General features: G+C 37.7%; 1 protein-coding gene across 14 annotated transcripts in view; it reads right to left on the bottom strand.

The window, feature by feature from the left end:
- The window catches only part of ADAM32 (ADAM metallopeptidase domain 32), a 181,899-nt gene that overhangs the window by 119,344 nt on the left and 41,603 nt on the right, over positions 1-20,952 (bottom strand). For all 14 annotated transcript variants that reach the window (XR_003424269.2, XR_008295984.1, XR_008295983.1 and 11 more), the window contains one exon: positions 7,230-7,311. Coding sequence is in view for 8 of the 14 variants with exons in the window: in XM_027070979.2 (XP_026926780.1) it covers positions 7,230-7,311 (82 nt within the window). In the remaining 6 variants the exon portion in view is untranslated. The remainder of the gene's footprint in view (positions 1-7,229; positions 7,312-20,952) is intronic.

A 20,952-nucleotide genomic window follows, 5' to 3' on the forward strand; every position in this document is an offset into this window, starting at 1 on the left:
ACTATTCCTGGACAAGAATCCACCAAGAAGATCCTAGAACATGGAGGTGACCCTGAAGCACTCCCTGAACTGCAAAAACCAAGACAGACCACATTAGAAGGGTAAGAGCAGCTACACACTGACTACCTTGCCTCTTCCCAAGGCTGGTGCAGTGCCAGAGGTTTCCCCAGAGTCTACAGTACCTCAAGTGGGAAATGAAAGCCCAGGGTAGACATCTAGCTTCCCTAGCAATTTAGGTGACTTCTTGGGAGTCCCCAGTCTAGTCTTCCCTGACAAGGAGCACAAAGGATGCTACGTGACTCAATCATGAGAAATCTGTGACAGAGAAGGGTGGAGGGGCTTGCAACAACTAGCATTCAGATCTTAAGACCACATTCCTACCCACAGCACCCAAGAAGTAGCCTCAACCAGCAGTTTTGCCCATCTGTGGAGCTAAGATAGTGATGCAGTCCGATCAGGGAATACAATGAACAGCGAGTCTTCCTTATTCAGGTCATCAAAAAGCCTTGCCACTGCTGGAGCCTGTCTACCTCACACCCCCACCCAGGCAAGGAGGCTGAGTCATAACCCTACCCAATGCCAAGTGTAGCTTCTTGCCCCACCTGACCAGAAGCCAGGTCATAACAACTGGAAGTTATATAGCCTAGCAATGTGCAAGTGGAGAGTATGGTAAGCATGGCTGATTGTCCACAGAGCAAAACTAATGGCACCTTTCAGCCAGGGAACTTGGGGCACATGTCAACTTAAATTAAGACCACAAAAAGCCTTCCTGGGCTTGGAGTCAGTTCCACCCAGACAGGGGTGGAATATTCAATGCTGAATATTGAATCTCCTTGCCCTACCTGAACAGAAAGCCTAGCTGGTACACCTGAAAGCTATGTAGCCCAGTATCACTTGAACAAAGAGAACTGCAGGCACAGGTGATTATCCACAGAGCAAAGCCAGTGATACCATTTGACCATGGAACTTGGGGTACAGGTCAGCTTGAATCAAGCCAGCTGATTGTCCCATTCCACCTTTGCAAGGAGACTAATTTTTAATCATGCCCATTGTTAAATACAGACTTCAGCCAGCCTAGACCAGGGAACCTAACCAGTGTACATGGGACACTGTATAGCCATACAACAACGGACTTACAGTGGCACTTGAACAGAAAACACAGCCCATGGCTTTCCCCACCTTTACCACAAAACAACTGTCCCATCTGGCCAAGGAATTCAGTGTACAGTACTGCCTGTTTTGGGTTCCCAAACAATGGGTCATACAAGCCTTGGGACACATTCTGCTACCCTGCCATGGCAGGGAATCTAAATCATAGCCCATTTCCTGTTGAGTAAAATACCTGTCCCAACCACCTAGGAAGCCCAATGAGTGAAGCCAGGCAACTGCAAAGCATATCCCACACCCTCACTTGGGCAGGGAACCAAGCCAGCACTCCTGTCCAATTATTAACAGCTAGCAGCAATTCCAGCCCCAACCTCAGAGCTCACACAGTGGCCTCTCTCAAAAATGGACCCTGAGAGCAAGCTTGACCTGCCCAAGGACACTACCAATGGACATATCTAGAAACCCAAACTAAACTAACTGGTAATGAACTGTCTCTGCCAAAGTAAATCTGTAAAACCTGGAAGAGGAGACCGCCTACTCAAATGCACATATACCAAGGGAGACTCCCAGATAGCAACCTAGGAAGACCCTGAACTCATCTCCTCCACAGACACACCCAATCTATGTCTACTATACAGCAACTCCTCCTGAAAAAGAACTAAGGGCTGACTGAACAGCTTCTGAACAACTTAAGATAGAGGAACTACATAAAGAATGGCAGGAGACACGGAGACACAAAAATAACAGGAACACCATGTCAGATGCTGTGAGCTGCAGTATGGGGGGATAGTACAAAGGAACTGTGAGCAGATTCATCTGTCCTTGGGCTCATTTTAAAAAGCCAGAGTTTAAAAGAGAAGCTAGAATATAAAGGAATTAACCCTCCACCAAGTGGTAGAGAATCAGAGGGGCTGGCACCATTGTTTACATTATCCTGTTACCTTGATAGCACAGATGACAGCCAAATTCAGGCATCCTAGCCAGCCCACCACCTTAGCCAACACTAAGGAGACTGGTGGGCCCTAGCCAACACCAGCCCTGGATACTATGGAACAGAGAAAAAAAAGCCATAGTTTAAAGAGCTACTAGAATAAAAGGAACTAGCCCTAGAATTCTATCAAATGGCAGGAGAGTTGTGAAACTGTCCCTAGAGCCAAAGGAGCAGGAGAGTACCATTGTTTATGTTCCTTCTCCACCTTGATAGCACAGACAAAAGAAGGGTCAGGGCACCTTAGCCAGCCCAATGCCTCAGTGAGCCCTGGGATTCTGACCTACACCAGACCCTGCCATCCCCCACCCCCCCGCCCAAGAAAAGTCCCACAAAGTGGCCCCATGTAGCACACACAGGGACATCCTTGGACAATACCCACTATAGCTCCAGCCATTTCACCAATGTAACACATGTACAAAGCATCCTGAAGCACTCCAGGCCAACAGCCACTATACAAAGAACCCCAGAATCCCCTGGCCAGTGCCCACTGAAGCTCCATCCATTCCACCACGGCAGCCCCAGTGTGGAATGCCCTACTTCCAGCCCACACTCATTACAGATCCAGCAAGCCAACCAAAGCCACCAGGCACATGCAGTCCACATAAGCGATGTTCCTACAAAAGGCCATTTCTTCAAGTCTAAGAGAAGTAGCTGTTCTACCTAAATCATAGAAACAAACACAGAAAGACAAAGAAAATGAGGCAACAGAGGAATACACTCCAAACTGAAGAATAAGACAAAACCTCAGAAAAAGAGCTAAACAAATCAGAGATAAGCAACCAGTCTGATAAAGAGTTCAAAGTAATGGTCAAAAACAGACTTACTAGACTAGAAAGAAGAGATGATGAACTCAGTGAGAACTTCAACAAAGAGATAGAAAATAATTTTTAAAAACAATCAGACTTGAAGAATAGAATAACTGAAATGAAAAATACATCAGAGAGAATGAACAGCAGATCAGAAAATGCAGAAGATGAATTAATGACTGGGAAGACAGGGTAATGGAAAATACCCAAGCTGAACAGCAAAAAAGTAAAAAAATAAAAAACAATGAAGATATGTTAAGAGATCTCTGGTACAACATCAAGCATACTAATACTCTCATTACAGGGATCCCAAAAGGAAAAAAGAGAGAGAAAAGACCAGAAAATTATTTGAAGAAATAATACCTGAAAACTTCACTAACCTTGGGAAAGAGACAGACATCTATATCCAGAAAGCATAGACAGCCACAAATAAAATAAACCATAGGAAATACTCACCACAACACATAGTAATTAAATAATTAAAATGACAAAGATAGAGACAGAATCTTGAAAGTACCAAGAGGAAAACAACTATTTACATACAAAAAAAACTCCATAATGCTATCAGCTGATTTTTCAGCAGAAACTTTAGAGGCCAGAAGGGAGTTGCATGATATATTCAAAGTGCTAAAAGGAGAAAACTACAAACAATAATACTCTCCCTGACAAGGTTATCATTCAGAATTCAAAGAGGGAGAGTTTCTCAGACAAACAAAAGTTAAAGGAATTCATCACCACTAAACTGACCTCCCAAGATATGTTAAAGGGATTTAAGTAAAAAAGAAAAGATAATAATTAGAAGAAAATTACAAAAGGAAAAAAATTCATAAGTAAAAGAAACAAAAGAGCATAGGGGAATGAATGAGAGAGAGAGAGAGAGAGAGAGGCAAACCAAGAAACAGACTCTTAAATATAGAGAACAAACTGATGGTTATCAGAGGGGAGGTGGGTAGCAGATGAGCTAAATAAGGGGATTAAGGAGTGTACTTATGATGAACACCACATGTTGTATGAAAATATTGAATCATTAAATTGTACACCCAAAGCTAATACTATACTGTATTGTTAACTAACTGGAATTTAAAAACTTTTAAAAAAGAATGAAATCATACTATTTGGAACAACATGGATGGATCTAGAGAGTATAATGCTAAGTAAAATAAATTAGTCAGAGAAAGACAAATACTATGTGATTTCACTCATGTGGGGAATTTAAAAAACAAAGCAAATTAGAGAGGAAAAGAAGCAAACCTAAAACCAAACTTTTAACTATAAAGAACAAACTGATGGTTACCAGAGGGGAAGTAGGTGGGGGAATGGATGAAACAAGTGAAGGTGATTAACAGTACACTTATCTTGATGAGCACTGAGTAACAGTATACCTGAAATGAATATAACACTGTATGTTAACTACATAGAAATAAAAATTTTTTAAAAGACCTACATGAAAAGATAAAAATATTTTAGATTCTTATATTCTCATCCTGCATCTTTACATTGAATATAAAGGAGTTCTAAAATATTCCTCCTAGCTTTCCAAAAAAATAAAGATAAATCTAGACCAGATAGACCACACTTATCTCATGTCTCCACTGCCCCAAAAGCAAACAGAAAAGCTACAGGTGAGAGATGGGCAGTCATAGCTGAGAGTTCCCTATGGGTGGGAGCAAGCAATCAGTTTCTTGGAGGAGGGTCCTCCTGCCTAAAAAATCCTGAACCCAGAACACTGGGCAAAGGATCTAGTCAAAAACAAAAGAAAATGATTACTTATAATTAAAGGAATACAAAGAATAATTTTTTAAATAATTTAACCCCTAATACACTTAGCATATAGGCCCTATGCAGCCAGAGAAAGGAAGTGACACTGAAGCAAAAATCAGATCTACAAATGAATTCTGAACTAGCCCATACTCAGTCATCTGAAGACATAAACTTTCCTTTACCTTGAACTCAATGTATCATACCCAATTCAAATAAAAAATAACAATACATTAAAAAATAAAATAAACTGGAAAACTAAAAGCAGGCAAACAAACAAAAACTCAGCAGTTATTAGAAAAAAATAGGAAAGGATTCTAGGAAAAGGAAGATGAGATTCAATTTTCTATGGCAGTTGGTTTCACCCATAGAAGGTAAGGAAGTGAGGAAAAAAATTAAGCATCTCCATTAGACCCTAATGCCTAAAAGGTTTTCTTAAAGCTTTACTAGCATAACAATATATTTATTTATTTATCCAAGAGTTAATAATTTACATTTTCACAATATTATACTATTTATTAATTTAATCTTTAAATTAACCTGTATACAAAGTATAAAAGTTTTATAGAATAAATTATAAATTTTATAAATCTTGACAATGGACATAAGAAGTGTTGAACTATTTTAATCTCTTATTTTTCATAGCAAGTAATCAATGGACATTGTCTAAGGTAAGTCAATATAATATAAATAATAAGATATGAATAATAGAAACAAATATTACTAAAATGTCATGTAATAATATGTATTATGTATATATTACATATGTATAACTATAAAGCATATATATGCATATAATGTGTAATGATGTATAATTATTAAAATATTTTTATATATTTTTATAATATATGGTATATTACACAGTAACATACATTAATAATATATCTTATCTTATATAACAAATTATATACTATATATAAATATATAATAAATATATGCATACTATATACAAGTATGTTCTGTATTTTATATGCTATATATAAATATATACCATATATACTGTATATAATATATAAATATATTTATAAATATATATACACTATATATTATAAATACCCAAACATATATTATACATAAATATATATGTGCTATATACAAATATATTTACAAATATATATACTATATATGTATAAATATAGCATGTAGTAATACATTTTAATAAACATATACTGTTGAAATAATGAATATGTAAGAATATATACATGACAAAGAGAGTGGACTAAATATATCAAAGATAATATTACCAACATTGCCTGAAGTTTATAAATGAAAATAAGGGTAAGAGCATATTTACTTTAAATAATAAATTTAGGGGCACCTGGGTGGCTCAGTCAGTTAACTGTCTGACTTCAGCTCAGGTCATGATCTCACAGTTCATGGGTTCAAGCCTTGTGTTGGGCTCTGTGCTGACAGTGCAGAGCCTGGAGCTTTGTGTGTATATCTGTCTCTCTCTCTGCTTCTCCCCACTTCTTATGCTCTGTCTCAAAATAAATAAACTTAAAAAAATTTTTAGTACTTAAATTTGTTTTTTAAAAAAATGAATAGGATGGGAAAATTGCTCAACAAATTACTTCACCTTTCAACAATGCATCTAATTGTATCAATAATTTATTTTTCTATATATAAAATATTTACAAAAACTATAAATATTTAAAATAGACATAAAAATTTCTTTTACACACTTTTGGAGGTTTGAAACATTTTAAAGAATTTTTATCATACTTTTTGTTTAATCATTTGTTTTCATTTTTTTAAGACAAGGTAGATTCTTTTTTTTTTTTAAGTTTATTCATTTTGAAAGACAGAAAGAGCGAGAGTGGGGAGGAGCAGAGAGAGAGGGAGAGACAGAATCCCAAACAGGCTCCATCCACACTGTCAGCACCAAACCTGACACGGGGCTCACTCATGAACCATGAGATCATGACCTGAGCTGAAATCAAGAGGTGGACACTTAATTAACCAACTGAGCCACTCAGGTACCCCTCATTTGCTTTTGTTTTGAAGCTATTTTATTAGGAAGACTATTTGTCTAATTTTCTGTCTATAAGCAAAAATCTATTTGGGTTATAAAAGTTTTTTAAAGGTAATTTCTCATGAGGCACTATTCTATATAATAAGGAATGCATGTGTATTGATGATATTTCTATTCTACTTCAACTTCCAAAATAATTGCAACAAGATGTTATTCTACAAAATACTGTTTCATCTACACACTTCAAACTTTTAACAGTAATAGAAAGTAAGTGTAATCTCTAAATGCAAATATAAAACTAAACTGTATAAAATCTTTGCTATAATGTTGAATGCTATTTTTAATGTCTATTTTGAGAGAGAGATAGAGTGCATGTGGGGGAGAGGCAAAGAGAAAGAGGGAGACACAGAGTCTGAAGCAGGCTCTAGACTCTGAGCTATCACCACAGAGCTGGATACAGGGTTCAAACTCACAAACCACGAGACCATGATCTGAACTGAAGTCGGATGCTCAACCAACTGAGCCACCCAGGCACCCTGAATGATTTTTAAATGTATAAATATTTTTTAAATAGTAAGATAAAATAATTACATACCATAGCAATTCCAGCTGAAAAATGGGTAACACACATCTTTCCAGGAACTGCTGCCCCCATATAATCTGGATAATTTCTATAGCTAAATAAATAAGTGTACATTTATAATTAATTTTGACAAATAATTCAGAGGTGAGATTTCCTGCTAATAATTTGTCTGTAGTCCATAAAATTCTAGTCTGAAGCAAACTGAGGTACAATCTCTCCATACATCCTTATTGTTTCAAATTTGGAAGACATTCTTATGAGATTAAGCATGTTATATTTCTAAAATACGTTCAGTGGATCCAAGTTTTTAATGGCTTTACTGTTCTCATCACATTTGGTTAGGATTGCTTTTGATAAAACAATTTTGATCAAAAGCATTTTGCTGAGTGACAATGAAAAAGTTTTAATAGTTGAACACTAATATGGATTAAACATTTTCATTCTCATATAGAAAAGCTTACCAGTTTCTCATTGGAATGACTTTATTGTTCTAGAACTTAACATTATTATTTCTGCTTTGAGTGAAGGCCCATATAAACTGTTCTATAATAGCACTATTCCCAGAGGTTTTTCATAAATTATTCCATTTAATTCTCAAGTCAAGCCAGTGAAATAAATATTATTTTCACCTCTATTGAACAAATCAAACATCAGATGAGAAGTATAAGTAACTTTCTCAAGGTAGCACCATTAATAAGTGCTACTAAAGGATATGAATTTAGGCAATCTGAATCTACAACCATACTCTCAACCACTTAAGGTATAGATGCTTCAAATATATTCTGTCATCTTTATAGCTCCCAACAGGAAAAAAACATTCCAAGATGTATATAAAGAAACTTGTTTCAGTCATCAGTTTGAAACTTCCCTCAGTTTCAACTGCTTTTCCTTCACTTCACATTGCACTTTCTCCCTACTGCTGCCTCTGTTCTGTTATCTCTGATATTTTCATACCTAACCATTCCAGCACTTGTGTACAAGTATTTACACTTAACATGCAACTTTGGCTTATTTTCCCCAATGTCTTAGTATGGTTTATACTCTTTCTTAATCCAAGATAGTGCTACCAATAGATTGTGAAAAAGCAAGGAGGTTTGCTCTCACCACCAGTATTCAGCATCATACTAGAAGTCCTAGCCTGTTCAATAAGGCAAGAAAATAAAATATGGATTGGAAAAGAAGAAATACAGTTTTCTCTGTTTATAGATGATGTGACTGGCTACCTAGGAAATCCCACAGTATACAAAAAAGCTACTAGAAATAAGTGTATTCAATAAGTTTTCATGTTTCAAAGTCAATGTATAAAAGTCAAACTGATTTTTATAACCTAGCAATAAAATATTTGAAACTAAAGTAAAATGAAACATTTACAGTAGTGCTAATGACATGCAATGAGTCATCAATAATACCTAGAGATCGAATACACAGTATAGTAGATATAAATAACAATGTTGTATTATAATCTTTAAATTTGCTAAGAGCCTAGAACTTCATTATTTCAACCACTAAAAAGAAATGATCATTACACAATATGATAGATGTGCTTATTACCACTAGTGGCAATCAGGGCTGTGCAGCATTGGTGGTATAGTGGTGAGCATAGCTGCCTTCCACTAGTGGCAATCATATTATAATATATAAATGCATTTATTAACATGTTGTATACCTTATATTTACAATGTTACATAACATTCAAATATATTTGAATAAAAAATTTTTAAACAGGTAAATTAAATTTTTTCAACCTGTGTTCAAAAAAGAATAAAAAATAGCACTAAGGACATGAAATACTATGATATAACGCTAACACAATGTGAGAAATGTCTGTATACTAATGGAATACTGATAGATCTGTATACTGATAGAACTGTACAGAACACTGAAGAAAGAAATTAAAGAAGCCCTAAGTAAATGGGAGGATATACCCAGTTCATTGATTGGAAGACTTAGTATTATTAAGCTGTCAGTTCTCCCTAAACTACCAGATACATTCTATACAGTTCCAATCAACATTCCAGCAAAATATTTCATAGCAACTGAGAAGCTGAATCTAATACTTATGAAGAAAGGCAAAAACTAGAATAACCAAAACAATTTTTAAAAAGAACAACACTTTTGGAGAACTTATATTACTTGATTTAAATGGTTTTTATAAAGCTATAGTAATCAAGGCAGTGTGTTACTCACAAAAGGATAGAACGAAAATAGACTCATACATGTAAGGTCAAATAATTTTTGACAAAAGTGCAAAAGCAATTAAATGGAGAAACTATACTATCTTTTTGAGGATTGGTGCTGAATAATTAATTATTCATATGCAAAAAAATGGCCTCTTCCATACCTCATAATATATACAGTAATTAACTCAAAATGAGTAATGAATCTAAATAAGAAAAACTTAAAACTATAAGGCTTCTAGAAAAAGACATAGTAGAGATATCTATAACCGTGGGTGAGGCAAATATATTTTTAGGTACATCAAAAGCACAATTCATACAATTAAAAATTGGTAAGTTAATTATGAATTCATCAAAATCTGCTTTTTAAAATATATTGTTAAGAAACTTAAAAAACAACCCACAGCCAGAAAATATTTTTAAATCATATATTATTATAAAAGACATGTACAAGAATGCTTAAAGAACACTTAAAACTCAATAGGACGAGCTGGTCCAAGAGAGCGACACAGGAAGATCCTGATTTCACCTCCACCATGGACACACCAAATCTACACCTATTTATATAGCAATTCCTCCTGAAAATGAACTGAGGGCTAACTTAGCAGCTTCTGTACAACAAAAGATAGAAAGACAATAAAGAATGGCAAGACAGAAGAGAACCCCCACCTCCAACACTGTGAATGGCAATGAGGAGGTACAGTACTGAGAGACCAGGAGCAGATTCATCTGCCCTAGGCTCAGACAAAAAAGCTGTGGTTAAAAGAGCAACTCGTACATAAAAGAGCCAGCCCTAGAAATCCACCAAATGGCAGGGGAGTTGCTGGAACTCTCTGCAGGTTGGAGGGACAAGTGCAATGGTTTATATTCTGCCTGCACCTTAATAATGCAGATAAAAGCAGGGTCTGGGAGCCATAGCCAACCAGGCCTCCAGGCCACTCCCGGATGCCCTGAGGCACAGAAAAGAAGCCAGCATTTAAAAGACCATCTAGTATATAAAAGATCCAGCCCAGAGAACTCCACCAAACTGGGATTGGGGGTGGGGTTGGAGGGCAGCTGCTAGAACTCTCTCCAGGCCAACAGAGGTAGTAAATGCAACAGTTTGCCTTCCCTAAGTTCCCCTTCCATCTTGATAATGTGAATGGGAGCAAGGTACAGGTGCCCTGGCCAGTTTATTACCTCAGTGAGCCCTGCCAACCCCAGCTGTTCCTCTAGGATGCCCCTGGTCATTGCTCACTGCAGCCCCAGCCATCAGAACAATCCAGGCCCACACCACTGTAGCTTCAGTCAGCTTGCAAGGGCACCCCCAGCACAGAATACTCCAGGACCTCCAACTGACACCTGTTTCAGCACCGACTGAAGAAAGAAAATATTAACCAATATAAAGGGAGAAATTGACAGTAATGCAATAATAGTAGGGGACTTAAATACCCCACTTACATCAATTGATAGATCATCCACATCTAAAACCAATAAGGAAAACAGTATCTTTGAATAAACACATTAGGCCTGATGGACATAACAGATATATACAGAATATTCCATACAAAAAAACAGCAGAATACATAGTCTTTTCAAGTGTATATGGAACATGTTCTAGCATAGATCATGGTAGGACACAAAATAAGGTCTCAATAAATTTGAAAACACTGAAACTATATCATGCATCTTTTCTGACCATAACAATATGAAACCAGAAATCAATTACAAGGGGGAAAAAAACTAGAAAAACCAAACACATTGAGGCTAAACAACATGCTAATAAACAACCAATAGGTCAACAAAGAAATTAAAAAAAAAAATACGTGGAGACAGATGAAAATGAAAAACACAATGTCCCAGGGGCACCTGGGTGGCTCAGTCAATTGAGCATGGGACTCAGTTTCAGCTCGGGTCATGATCTCAGTTTTGTGAGTTCAGTGTGGAGCCTGTTTGGGATTCTCTGTCTCCCTCTCTCTCTGCCCCTCCCCCACTTGTGCTGTGTCTCTCAAAATAAATAAACTTAAACACACACACACACACACACACACACACACACACACACACACATACACACACACACACTGGCCCAAAATCCATGGCACTCAGAGAAAGCAGTACTAAGAGGAAAACTGATGGTGATACAGGCACACCTCAAAACAACAAGAAAAATCTCAGTCTAACCTTACATCTAAAGGAACTAGAAAAAGAACAAGCCCAAAATTAGCAGAAGGAAGGAAACAATAAATATCAGAATAGAAATAAATGAATAGAGGCTAAAACAAATCAATAGAAAAGATCAATGAAACAAAGAGCTGGTTCTTTGAAGATAAACAAAATGGATAAACTATTAGTCTGTCTCAAGGTAGTTTTTGCTTTCTCTCTTGATTTTTTTGACCCATTACTTTTTTCAGTAGCATTTGTTTAAGCTCCATACATTTGTGAATTTTCCAGTTTTCTTCTTGTATTCATTTCCAGTTTCATACAATTGTGATCAGAAAAAATACCAGATATGCTTTAAGTCTTCTTAAATTTATTAAGACTTGTTTTGTGGCCTACCACATGATCTATCCTGGATAATGTCCTACATGTGCTTGAGAATACAGTGCATTGTGTTGGTTTTAAAAGTAATATTCTGTATATATCAAGTCCATATGATCTAATATGTTATTTAAGGCCATTGTTTCCTTTTTGATTTTGTCTGGCTCCATTCCTTCACTTTCAGTGTGTGTATGCCTCCTTACATATGAAGTGAGAACACTGTAGGCACCACAGAAATGTGTCTTGTTTTTTATCCATTTAGCCACTCTGTCTTTTGATTGAAGAAGTTAGTTTATTTACATTTAAACAATCATAGATAGTCCCCAACAACAGGTATATTCTTATTGCCATTTTATTGTTTTATGGCTGCTTTGTAACTGCCCTGTTCATTTCTCTTTCTCTTGCTCTCTTCCTTTTTAATTTGATGATTTTCTGTAATGGTATGTTTACATTCATTTCATGTTACCTTTTGTATGTATACTACAAAGGTTTGTAGGTTTTACATTTGTGGTTATCATGAGACTTACACAAAACAAATTATATTTGTACCAGTCTACTTTAAGGTGATAAAAATTTAACTTTAGGGGGTGCCTGGGTGGCTCAGTAGGTTGGGTATCCGACTTCAACTCAGGTCACGATCTCACAGTTGGTGGGTTCAAGCCCTGCATCAGGCTCTATGCTGACAGCTTGGAGCCTGAAGCCTGCTTTGGATTCTGTGTCTCCCTTTCTTTCTGCCACTCCCCATTCATGCTCTGTCTCTCTCTGTTTCTCAAAAATAAATAAAAGTTAAATTAAAAAAAATTTTTTTAAACTTAACTTTGAACACATTCTAACTCTACATTCTTACTGCCTTTACCCCCATGTTTTGTTATGATGTCACAATTTATATCTTTCAACCTTGTGTATTCTTTAAAAAATTATTGTAGTTACAGTTGTGTTTACTACTTTGTTTTTAAACTTTCTTGCTATCTTTATAAGTAATGAACCCATCCCATTTACAACATTAGATTTATCTGAATTTTACTTTTGTTTTTTTAATTTTTTAACTTTTATTTATTATTGAGAGACACAAAGAGACAGAACATGAGCATTGGAGGGGCAGACAGAGGGGAGACACAGAATCTGAAGCAGGTTCCAGGCTCTGAGCTGTCAGCACAGAGTCCGACGCGGGGCTCAAACTCACCAACCGTGAGATCATGACCTCAGCCAAAGTTGGATGCTTAACCAACTGAGCCACCCAGGTGCCCCTAGATTTTACTATTACTTTACCTTTACCAGTGAGATTTATATTTTCATGTGTTTTCTTGTTACTAATTAGTGCCATCTCATTTTAGCTTAAACATATCCCTTTAGCATTTCTTGTAAGACTGGTCTAGTGGTTACGATATCCTTTAGGTTTTGCTTGTTGGAAAACTCTTTATGTCTCCCTCAATTTTTCTAGGTACAGTATTCCTAATAAACATTCTTTTTCTTTCAGTACTTCAAATGTATCATGCAACTCCCTCCTGGCCTGGAAAGTTTCTGCTGAAAAATCTGCTAATAGTGTTATGGGGTTTCCTTGTATGTAACAATTTGGGATTTTTTTTTCTTGCTGCATTTAAGATTCCCTCTTCTTTAACTTTTGACAATTTGATTTTAATGTATCTTGGTGTGAGTCTCTTTGGCTTTGGCTTTTTTGGTTCTCTCTGGAATTACCATATCTGAATGCCTATTCCCTTCCCGAGGTTAGGGAAGTTTTCAGGCATTATTTCTTCACCAAAGTTTTCTACTCTTTTCTCCTTCTGATATGCCTGTAATGTGAATATTGGTCTGCTTGGCATTCTCCCATAAGTCCTTTAAGAAGCTACTTTTATTCTTCTTTCTTTTTTTTCTATTTGCTGCTTTGACTGGGTGAGCTCCACTGACCTTTGAGTTCACTGATGCTTTCTTCCACTTCATCTAATGTGCTGCTGAACGCTTCTAATGTCTCTTTCCATTCAGTTATATCTTTAGCGGTATGATTTCTACTTTGTACTTCCTTACATTTTGTCTCTTTATTGAAATTCTCACCTTGTCCATACATTCCTGAGCTCAAACAGCATCTTTACGACCATTATTTTGAGGTCTTTATCAGGTAAATCACTTATAACCATTTCATTAAGATCTTTTTCTGAAATTTAATCTTGGTCTTTCATTTGCAACATAGTCCTGTTTTGCATTTGCTTGACTTTGTATTAGTTTCTATGCATTAAATAAATCAGTTACCTTTCTCAGTCTTAAAGGAGTGACCTTGTTTAGGATATAAACATTATCATTCAATCTTGTCCTACCTCTGGTAGTCTCTCAAGCCTTTGTGATTCTCTAAGCAACATCTATTTTTAAAATATTTTCAAATGGTTCCAGGGCACCTGGGTGGCTCAGTCAGTTAAGCATCCTACTTCGGCTCAGGTCATGATCTTGCGATTCACAAGTTTGAGCCCCAGGTCGGGCTCTGTGCTAATACCTCAGGGTCTGGAGACTGCTTCAGATTCTGTGTCTCCCTCTCTCTCTCTGTGCCCTTCCCCCACTCGCACTCTCTCTCTCTCTTTCAAAAATAAATGAACATCAAAAAAATTTAAAAGGTCCCAGTAGTTGGTATGCCAAGATCTGTCACTGTCCCAAACAGGAGCATCTCAGTCAGCATCTAGATTCAGGCTGACTAGAAGCCAGACACTAAGACAGAAGTCTTTAATGTATGCAAATGTACCTCTTTCATGAGAAGACTGGGAGACTGGCATTTTGGTCTACTCCTGTGCTGAACCCTGGGGTAATAGCCAATCAAGAACCATTTCTTTATTTGTAACCACCCCTTCACCCTGTGAACACAAGCTCCACTGGCCACCAAATCTGGGCTAACAAGGGGTGTATCCTCTGGGCTTAAGGCATCAGACATGTGCACAAGCTCCTCTCTTTGGAGACAACAAAGACCTGGGCAGGACAGAGGAAGGATATGAAGATGGCGCCTGCTAGCCTCCCCAGTCTCTGAAGAGGATTACAGTCAGTCTCCAGATGTGTGTTTAATTCAATGTGTACATAGCTATGTGGCCCTTAGGCCAGAGCTAAGAAGATAACTAATAAGCCTCTTTCACAGAGAGACTGGACGTGCATTTCAGTTTCTTGCCTCTGTACTGTGCCTGGTGGGGTATAGCCAGTCAACAACTATTTCTCCATTAGCTACAGTCCTATAGGATCCATGAAAGTAAACCCAATGACCACCAGAGGCAGGTGATCAACAGGTATCCCGTGGGTAGCAACCATAAAAACTGGCACCAAATGAGACACAAGCTCTTTCTGAGAGATTCCAGCAACCCAGAGTAATGAAGAAGGAAAGCACAAAATGGCACCTATGGCCTCTGTCTTTGAAAACTAATTCCTTAGGCCCTTAGATGTGTGTTAAATTCCCTCTTTCACAGGAATACTGGGCATTTCTGTCCTCTGTTCTAGGCCTTGTGAGTAGCCACAGAGTCTGATGAGTCCTTAAGAACTGTTTCCCGGAGAGAGGCCAAGATGGCAGAACAGCATGGAAGTTTTTTGTGTGTCTCGCATCCATGAAATACAGCCAGACCAACACTAAGCCATCCTGCACACCTAGAAAAGTGGTCTGAGGATTAACACAACAATCTGCACAACCTGAACCACAGAGTTCAGTAGGTATGCAGTGCGGAGAGGTGAACTGGGGGAGACAGAAGCTGCGGAGGGTAGGGAGCCACTTTTGTATGTGGAGAGAGGATGGAGACGGGGCAGGGGAGAATACAGGAAAAGCCCCCTCCCCCCCCCCGTGCCAAAGCAGATAGACAGAAAATGGAGAAGTGGAAACAGTCACAGGGACTGAACTAGAAAGGGAGAAAGGAGAAAGGAGAGGGTTTAAATTCCATTAAGACAATAGGGGCGCCTGGGTGGCTCAGTGGGTTGAGCGTCCAACTTTGGCTCAAGTCATGATCTCACAGTCTGTGAGTTTAAGCCCCGCGTCAGGCTCTGTGCTGACAGCTCAGAGCCCGGAGCCTGCTTCAGATTCTGTGTCTCCCTCTCTCTCTGACCCTCCCCTGTTCATGCTCTGTCCCTCTCTGTTTCAAAAATAAATAAACATTAAAAAAATTTTTAAATAAAATAAATGCCATTAAGACTATAAAAAAGGGAGAGCACAGAGTCTGAAACTCTTCAGCTCAATGCCTGGCGGTGCTCTGGTGGGAAGGCCGAATCCCCAGGAGCAGAGTGGGGTCCAGGAGGTTCTCAGGCCACACGGGGAGAAGCAGTTCCACTGCTGAGAGGACACCTGGTAGAGGCTGTGTGGGTCCCCCAAAGGCAATGCCCCAGTGGACCCGGGAGAACAACCACATTCACTGGTGCTGGAACAACGTCATTAAGGGTGAATCCTGGTGCCAAATGTGTGTTGTGATTTTTCATAATCCCTGAAACACTGCTGCTACACTATCTTGCAAATTTTTTCTGGGGTGGGCTGACACCCAGCCGCAGTCTCTGGGGATTGGCAGCACGGTCCCGCAAACATTCCTGGATGTGGCCAACACCCAGCCATTACTCAGTGAGACCCTCCCGCAGAGGGGCAGAATGGGTCAAAGCCACAGTCCCTCAGAAGTAAGGGGTTGAGAAACACAGCCACATCTGAGACAAAACTCAGGAGGGAGGTGCTGCCTGGGACTTCATCAGAGACTATGTAAAAGCGGGGAGTGGACAGAGGCCAAAGGCAAAGGACAGGTGCGTAATTGCTGATCAGGGAGAACAGAGTTCCAATACTAGAGACTGGGTAGCTGGGTGCCGCCATTGTCACCGTTCCCATGCATGTACATACGCACCTATAAGCACCACAACAATCCACCTCAAGAGGCTCCCAGCACCATCTAGTGAAGAATGGAGCCGTTACCCTAAGCCCCGCCCAACTGGGCAACCTTGCTCTTCAGGAACACAAGTCTCATCGCCTGCTTAGTGTATGGACTATAAAGTACTTCACAGTTTGACTTCTAGAGGAAAACAAAGTAATTTCAGTCGTATTTCAGTCTGTTCGCCAATCCATCTATTCACCTTTCTCTCTTTATTCTTTTTTGTTTCTTTTCTTTTTCTTGAGTACAAAAAGAGAAAAAAATCATTTTTATTAAAGTTATTTTTCTTTAATTTTTTCTATTATATTTTTAACTTTTGTGTAAATTTTTTCAAATTCTATTTTACTTCCATCATTTCATTTTAGTCTACTTCAGTGTATTTAATTTTCAAATTTTAAAAGATTTCCTTTTTTTTTTCTTTCCCATTTTTTCTCTAATGTATCAAGCCCCTTTCCAAAACCACCCAGACCAAAACACACCTAGGATCTAGCATCATTTCTTCAATTTTGTGTGTGCATTTGTTTTTAATTTTTTAATTTTAATATTTGTTAATTTTCAGTTTTATACCTCATTAATTCCTTTTCTCTCTTCAAAATGATGAAACGAAGAAATTCACCCCAAAAGAAGAGCAGAAAGAAACGACAGCCAGGGACTAACCAACACAGATACAAGCAAGATGTCTGAACCAGAATTTAGAATCACAATAATAAGAATACTAGCTGGAATCAAAAATAGATTAGAATCCCTTTCTGTGGAGATGAAAGAAGTAAAAGCTAGTCAGGATGAAATAGAAAATGTTATCACTGAGGTTCAATCTTGAATGGATGCCATGGCACCAAGGATGGATGAGGCAGAACAGAGAATTAGCGATATAGAGGACAAATTTATGGAGAATAATGAAGCAGAAAAAAAAAGTGAGATTAATGCAAAAGAGCACAATTTAAGAATTAGAGAAATCAGTGACTCATTAAAAAGGAATAACATCAGAATCATAGGAGCCCAGAAGAGGAAGAGAGAGAAATAGGGGTAGAAGTGTTATGTGAGCAAATCCTAGCACAAAACTTTCCCAACATGGGGAAAGACACAGACATTAAAATCCGGGAATCACAGAAGACCCCCACTAGATTCAACAGAAACTGACCATCAATAAAGCATACCACAGTCAAATTCACATTATACTCAGGAAAGGAGAGAATCATGAAAGCATCAAGGGGAAAAAAGTCCTTAACCTACAAGGGAAGACAGATGAGGTTTGCAGCAGACCTATCCACAGAAACTTGGCAGGCCAGAAAGGAGTGGCAGGATATATTCAACATGCTGAATCAGAAAAGCATGCAGCCAAGAATTCTTTATCCAGCAAGGCTGTCATTCAAAACAGAAAGAGAGATAAAATGTTTCACACACAAACAAAACTTAAAGGAGCTTGTGACCACTAAACCAGCCCTGCAAGAAATTTTAATGGGGACTCTCTGAAGGGAGAAAAGATGGGGGAAAAAAATAAAGACCAAAAGCAACAAAGACTAGAAAGGACCAGAGAATGCCACCAGAAACTCTACAAGCAACATAATGGCAATAAATTCATATCTTTCATACTCACTTTAAACGTCAATGGACTCAATGCTCCAATCAAAAGACACAGGGTAACAGAATGGATAAGAAAACAAGATCCATCTATATGCTGTTTACAAGAGACCCACTTTGAACTTAAAGACACCTTCAGATTCAAACTAAGGGGATGGAGAACCATCTATCATGCTAATGGTCAACAAAAGAAAGCCGGAGTAGCCATACTTATATCAGAGAATCTAGACTTTACAATAAGACTGTATCAAGACATGCAGAAGGGCATTATATCACAATCAAGGGGTCTATCCACCAAGAAGACCTAACAATTGTAAACACTTATGCACCAAATGTGGAAGAACCCAAATATATAAATCAATTAATCACAAACATAAAGAAACTCATTGATAGTAATACCATAATATTAGAGGACTTCAACACCCCACTCACAGGAATGGACAGATCATCTAATCAAAAAATCCAAAAGGAAACAATGGCTTTGAATGACACACTGAACCAGATGGACTTAACAGATATATTCAGAACATTTTATCCTAAAGCAGCAGAATATACATTCTTCTCCAGTGCACATGGAATGTTCTCCAGAATAGATCATATACTGGGACACAAATCAGCCCTAAGTACAAAGAGATTGAGACCATACCATGCATATTTTCAGACCACAATGCTATGAAACTGCAAATCAACCACAAGAAAAAAATTTGGAAAAGTAACAAATACTTGGAGAGTAAAGAACATCCTACTAAAGAATGAATGGGCTAACCAAGAAGTTAAAGAGGAAATTAAAAAGTATATGGAAGCCAATGAAAATGATAGCACCACAATCCAAAACCTCTGGGATGCAGCAAAGGCGGTCATAAGAACAAAGTATTAGCAATCCAGGCCTTCCTAAAGAAGGAAGAAAGATCTCAGATATACAACCTAACCTTACGCCTTAAAGAGCTGGAAGAAGAACAGCAAATAAAACCCAAAACCAGCAGAAGACAAGAAATAATAAAGATTAGAGCAGAAATTAATGCTATCAAAACCAAAAAAACAAAAAAACAAAAAAAAACAAACCAGTAGAACAGATCAATGAAACCAGAAGCTGGTTCTTTGAAAGAATTAACAAAATTGATAAACTCCTAGCCAGTTTGATCAAAAAGAAAAAGGAAAGGACACAAATAAATAAAATCAAGAATGAAAGAGGAGAGATCACAATCAACACAGCAAAAATAAAAACAATGAGAATATTATGAGCAATTATATGCCAATAAAATCTGGAAGAAATGTACAAATTCCTAGAAACATATACACTACCAAAACTGAAACAGAAGAAATAGAAAATTTGAACAGACCCATAACCAGTAAGGAAATCGAATTAGTAATCAAAAATCTCCCAAAAAACAAGAGTCCAGGGCAGGTTGGCTTTCCAGGGGAATTCTATCAAACATTTAAGGAAGAATTAACACCTATACTTTTGAAGCTGTTCCAAAAAATAGAAATGGAAGGAAAACTTCCAAACTCTTTCCATGAAGCCAGCACTACCTTGATACCAAAACCAGAGAGACTCCACTAAAAAGGAGAACTATAGACCAATTTCCCTGATGAACATGGATGCAAAGAGCCTCAACAAGATATTAGCCAACCGGATCCAACAATACATTAAAAAAATTATTCCCCATGACCAAGTGGGATATATACCTGGGATGCAGGGCTGGTTCAATATCTGCAAAACAATCAGTGTGATTCATTACATCAATAAAAGAAAGGATAAGAACCATATGATCCTCTCAATAGATGCAGAGAAAGCATTTGACAAAATACAGAATGCTTTCTTGATAAAAACCCTCAAGAAAGTAGGGATAGAAGGATCATACCTCAAGATCATAAAAGCCATATATGAAAGACACAACACTAGTATCATCCTCAATAGAGAAAAAATAAGAGCTTTCCCCCTAAGGTCAGGAACAAGATAGGGATGTCCACTCTCGCCACTGTTATTCAACATGGTATTGGAAGTCTTAGCCTCTGTAATCAGACAACACAAAGAAATAAAAGGCATCCAAATTGGCCAGAAGGAGGTCAAACTTTCACTCTTCACAGATGACATGATACTCTATATGGAAAACCCAAAAGATTCCACCAACAAACTGCTAGAACTGATTCATGAATTCAGCAAAGTTGCAGGATATAAAATCAATGCACAGAAATCGGTTACATTCCTATACACCAACAATGAAGCGACAAAAAGAGAAATCAAGGAATCTATCCCATTTACAATTGCACCAAAATCCATAAAATACCTAGGAATAAATCTAACCAAAGAGCTGAAAAATCTATACACTGAAACTATAGAAAGCTTATGAAAGAAATTGAAGACACAAAAAAATGGAAAAAGATTCCATGCTCCTGGATAGGAAGAACAAATATTATTAAAATGTCGATACTACCCAAAGCAATCTACATATTCAATGCAATCCCTACCAAAATAACACCAGCATTCTTCACAGGGCGAGAACAAATAATCCCAAAATTTGTATGGAACCCAAAAGACCGTGAATAGCCAAAGCAATCTTGAAAAAGAAAACCAAAGCAGGAAGCATCACAATCCTGGACTTG

The sequence above is a fragment of the Acinonyx jubatus genome, chromosome B1 (assembly GCF_027475565.1).
Source record: "Acinonyx jubatus isolate Ajub_Pintada_27869175 chromosome B1, VMU_Ajub_asm_v1.0, whole genome shotgun sequence".
NCBI classification, from domain to species: Eukaryota; Metazoa; Chordata; class Mammalia; order Carnivora; family Felidae; genus Acinonyx; species Acinonyx jubatus.